Source organism: Molossus molossus, unplaced genomic scaffold (genome assembly GCF_014108415.1).
Source record: "Molossus molossus isolate mMolMol1 unplaced genomic scaffold, mMolMol1.p scaffold_m16_p_10, whole genome shotgun sequence".
In the NCBI taxonomy this organism is placed as follows: Eukaryota; Metazoa; Chordata; class Mammalia; order Chiroptera; family Molossidae; genus Molossus; species Molossus molossus.
The window spans coordinates 76635760-76640263 of record NW_023425345.1 but is presented as its reverse complement, the minus strand read 5'-3'; the positions used below and the strand labels follow the sequence as shown (position 1 = coordinate 76640263).

Genomic DNA, 4504 nt, shown 5'->3' with positions numbered 1-4504 from the left:
TTTTTTTTTTTCCATTTGTAAACAAGATATTATAATAGATAACTTATGGTAAATTTTGTGGGGATTACACAAAATAATATATTTAAAGGATTTAGGACAGTACTGGGCACTAAGAATGCACCCACCATCATCTTTGTACAGATAATAAAGCCTGAGGCCTAGAATGGTCAAGGTTCCCACCAGGTTTACAGTGCTAATTACCAGAGAACCTTGACTGGAACCCTGATCTCTACACTCCCGAGCACATGTTCTTTTTGGTCCTTTATTGTTCACCCCACCTGTCTGGGCCCCTGCCTCAGTAGCCTGAACTTGATTCAGTTTAGGCAGCTGTAATTTTTGTGGAAGAGGACACTTCAGAAGCACATGTTCCAGATTAGGAGGCAGGATTCCTGGGCCCTGGAAGTATGTCAATGTTAGAGTAATCTGTCCCTTGGAGCATCAGCCTGCAGACCAAAGATTTGTCCACCCCACTATCTGAATCTCCCTGGACTTTACTTTATTCTATCAAACCATGGACTTGGGGACAGGGAGGGAACAGCATGAAGCCAGAACAGTGTCACTGTCAACATGACTCACAGTGCCAGCACTATGCCCACTCTGATCCACCATCCTAACCAAATAGACAATAAAATATCTCATGAATAATAAATGTATAATTCTTTACTTTTCTTCCTATTTGAGGAAAAGGGAGGGGTGCAGATACCTGAGTCTCCACCCCTGCTGGCTGAGAGGGGCGGGGTATCTCTGGACTCCCAGTTCCTCTGACACCTTCTGTCCTCAACACGGAAGCCAGAAAGAAAACACAGAGAACCAGCGTCACCTGGTGGTCACAGGCGTTTTAAGTTCGCATGTGTGCGTGTACAAAGATGACAGGATGTTGGTCAGTCTGGAGAAATGGAATGGTATGATTTCCCCTCAGCCTGGCCCGTGAGCCCTCTTCACTAGAGTCTCTGTTCTGCTTTCATAACCCAAGAGGACAAGAGCAATTCTGGGGGAAGTGAAGGGTCAGGTGAATTAGCTCCAACCAGTGTGACCCTGCTAGGGCAACTAGAACTCCTGTCTATCATTGCCTCAGCTAAGCTCAGTTCCATTTCCACAGAGCGAGAATCCTCTCCCATGACCATCCTCTTTGTTTAAGGCATGGACCAAGGGGCTAACCTCACTGAAGTGGTTATCAAGCCTGAATTATTTTTTTATTTTTTTAGCCATTTTTTTGCAGGTATGGGGGATCCTGGCAGCAGTAGTGAGGGGTAGAAACCATTTCTGGGAAGTTAAAGAAAAAGGCAGGCTAATACTCTTAAACAAACTCATATGTTTTTTTTCCTGGAAACTCTTCAGCTGAAGGCTATGTCCCAGGCCCACTGCTTCCTGCTCCTACCCTTGCTCTGAACTAAGTCCCCGAAAACCCTTCATTATTAAGTTCCAGCTGCAAACCAACACCAACCTATTTTCTACTTCCCCAAAGACCACACCTGAGCATTAAAGGATGAAATTTATTTATTAATAAGTAATAATGCACCTTGGGCAGCCTAGGGCTAAAACATTGAGCAAGACATAGAGAGGCCAGGTTTGGGGGTAAGAGGAAGATTGTCTGTGAAAATGCCCTCAGGTGTTACTTTCATCTACTCCCATACCAGCTGGCCACTCTAGTTCTGGATGAAATAGTCCCAGATTCTGGTGACTGGAACACAGTTCTAAGGAAGCCTACGGAAACTCCGGAGCCTACGGAAACTCTGGGGTCCTCGTTTTAGGAGGGAGCCATAAGCTTGGCGGAACTGACGGTTCATGGCTGCATAGAGCACAGGGTTGATGCAACCATTGAGCCAGGTGAGGTTGGCAGCAAGCATGTGGAGAACCCGGGGAGCCTGGACCATGGCATCCAGGATGTTGAGCAGCAAGAAAGGAAGGTAGCTCAGAGTAAAGCAGAGGAACACAGCAAAACACATCCGCGTCACCTTCCCAAACTCTGATGGAGAGTCCTGAGCTTTTTGGGCTCCTTTAGTTGGTCTGGCCTTGGCAGGTGCTTCTGGGGGGCTTTTCTTTGCCACCTGCTTAGCTACCGTGCTGCTGCTCTGGTCCCCCACTTTTGATGAGTCTCCTTCCAAGGTCTGGGTGGTGGCAGTACTGACCGGCTCAGATGAAATCCCCTCACTGGGTCTTCCTGATGCCATCTTGCTATCCAGCTCCTGGAAATGACCGGGCATGGCTTCATCTGTTCCAGCCACGTGGTTGGAGCAGACACTTGCCTGGTGCAGCTTGTACTGAACCAGTGCCTGTGCTGCTTTTTTCACCTGGAGGTGGATGAGGCAATAGAAGATGCCAACACTGCTGAGCCCAAGCACAAAGTAGATGCCCATGAGGATGGTGGTGTAGGGTCGGCCTCGGATGCGGTCAAAGCTGCAGGTGCAAACTACGGGCACCAAGACATAGACAGACCATAGGGGTGCAAAGCTGGCCACACCCACCACCCAAGTGCCCACCAGAGCCAGCACTATCCCCTTGGTACTGAACACTTGAGGAAAGAACTTAGGGTGGGCAATGAGGAGGTAGCGTCCCAGGGCGATGAGGCAGAGGGTGAGGATGGAAACAGAGTTGGATGTAAAGAGGAGGAACCCAAAAATCCTGCAGAAGGTGGTGCCAGTTCTCCAGTGCAGGTGGAGATAGGTGTCCACAGAGAAGGGCTGGAGGAAGGTGCAGTAGAGCAGATCGGCTACTGTGAGGTTGGCAATGAGCAGGTTGAAGTGGGTACGGAGCTTGGGCTGGATGGCCAAGGCCAGCAGGGTGAGCACATTGCCCACGGTGCCTGTCACAGCCACTATCACCCCCCAGGTAACTGCCACATAACGATAGCCCAGCACAGACTCATGGTAGCAGGAAAAATTGGCATCAGAGGTGTTCCACATGATGGAGGCTGAAGGGAGTGGGTAGAAGAGAAAGAGGAAGTCGGAACTTTGAGTTTAGATCTCTTAAACAACTCTGGGCCCCTGGACAACTGAACTACTCTAGGAGCTCACCAGCATCCTGAGCCATTCCTAGGCCTCCCCAACCCTCTCCTTAGGCTCTCTTAGTCTTTTCCCAGTCTCAAAGATTCTCCCAAATTCTTACCTAAATATATCTTATCCAAACTTCAGTCCTCATTTAATATCTGTCCAGATACTCTCAGTAACCCCAGTGACCTCCAGCATTTTAAATTCCTCCCCTGTCCCTTAAGACTACCCAGGAGTCCCCTCTCTGTATCCAGGATGCTGCTATAGTCCTCTCTGCCCTGCTTTGCTACACACACATGCTGGTCTCAGTATTTTTGTTTTTACGATGTGGGAGATGAAGAGTCAGAGAAAGATAAGTACACCTACCACAAAATTACTCACCTGAGTCTCCCAGGCTTCAATTCTCTCTACAGTGGGAGAAGAAATCAAACTAATTCAAAGGGCAGTACCTTCTAGTGGGCAGTCAGGATCCAAAAGGAGGAACCCTGCTTTCACATCTTTTATTATACTAGACTGAAAGAGTAAGAAACTCCCTAGTTACCCAACCTCAGCTACTTCTTCACCTCCGGTCCTAGTGAAAGTTGGGCTTCTCTGTTGAAATTATCTTGCTACTTACCCCAAAGCCTTCTCATTCTTTCCTTTCTCCTTCCTGATACCCAAGCTGTTTCACTCCTCTCATTGCATAGCAGAACACCCATAAGATCATTGCTGAACAAAAAAAGCAAAAAAAAAAAAAAAAAAAAAAAAAAAAGATTATTGCTGAGAATTGTTGAGGCATGGAGACAGAATGTCAGAATATCTGGGTCTCTTCTCAAGGGGCCAAAGGACAAGACCAAGTTCCAGGAGCAACTCTAGGCACCCCAGGAGCCTTGGCTTTGTTTTGGGGAAGTACTGCCTTTCCTTTCTCTAGGACTCAGAGATGGTTCAAGTCAGAGGGTCCCATGTGATATCCTAGCACATCTGAGAAAAGGAGTCAGATGAAGAAAAGTGGGAAATGAAGCAGTGAGGATTCTGGCTTCACTCCCTACAGGGCTCAGTTCAATCACTCATTCATTTACTCAACACATGTGTATTGAGTGCCTACTATTCACCGAACTCTGAACCCGATGCTGGGGATACAAGAAGTTTTGATGCATGGTCTAGTTGAGGAGAGACAGATATGTAAATATATAAAAGCATAACTGGCATAAGAGTCTGAAGAACAGGGTAGTCCCAGAGACGTGGAAGTAGGGTACAGAGGGACACTCCCCAGAAGAGGGGGGTGGAGGGAGAGATAAATCACAGAACTTACATGCATGTATGCATAACCAATGGGCATGGACAACAAAGCTGGGGACTGGGTGGGGAAGGAGGGGGTTGTCAATGGGGGGAAAAGGAGAAACATCTGTAACAAAAATAAATAAATACATTAAAAAAAAAAAAAGCTTAATTGGTTCTCTGAAGCAGGGGTGGGCAAATTTTGGCCTGTGGGCCAGATCTGGCCTGCCATCTGTTTTGTGTGGGCTGTGAGCCAACAA

General features: G+C 47.5%; 1 protein-coding gene across 1 annotated transcript; it reads right to left on the bottom strand.

The window, feature by feature from the left end:
• Nucleotides 1–1481: 1481 nt before the first annotated feature.
• Nucleotides 1482–3482, bottom strand: GPR84 (G protein-coupled receptor 84). Its single transcript, XM_036251788.1, has 2 exons — nt 3369–3482; nt 1482–2911 (listed from the first exon to the last, which is right to left on the bottom strand). The coding sequence occupies exon 2, from the start codon at nt 2901–2903 to the stop codon at nt 1695–1697; it is 1209 nt and encodes a 402-aa protein (XP_036107681.1). The 5' UTR covers nt 2904–2911; nt 3369–3482; the 3' UTR covers nt 1482–1694.
• Nucleotides 3483–4504: the final 1022 nt, after the last annotated feature.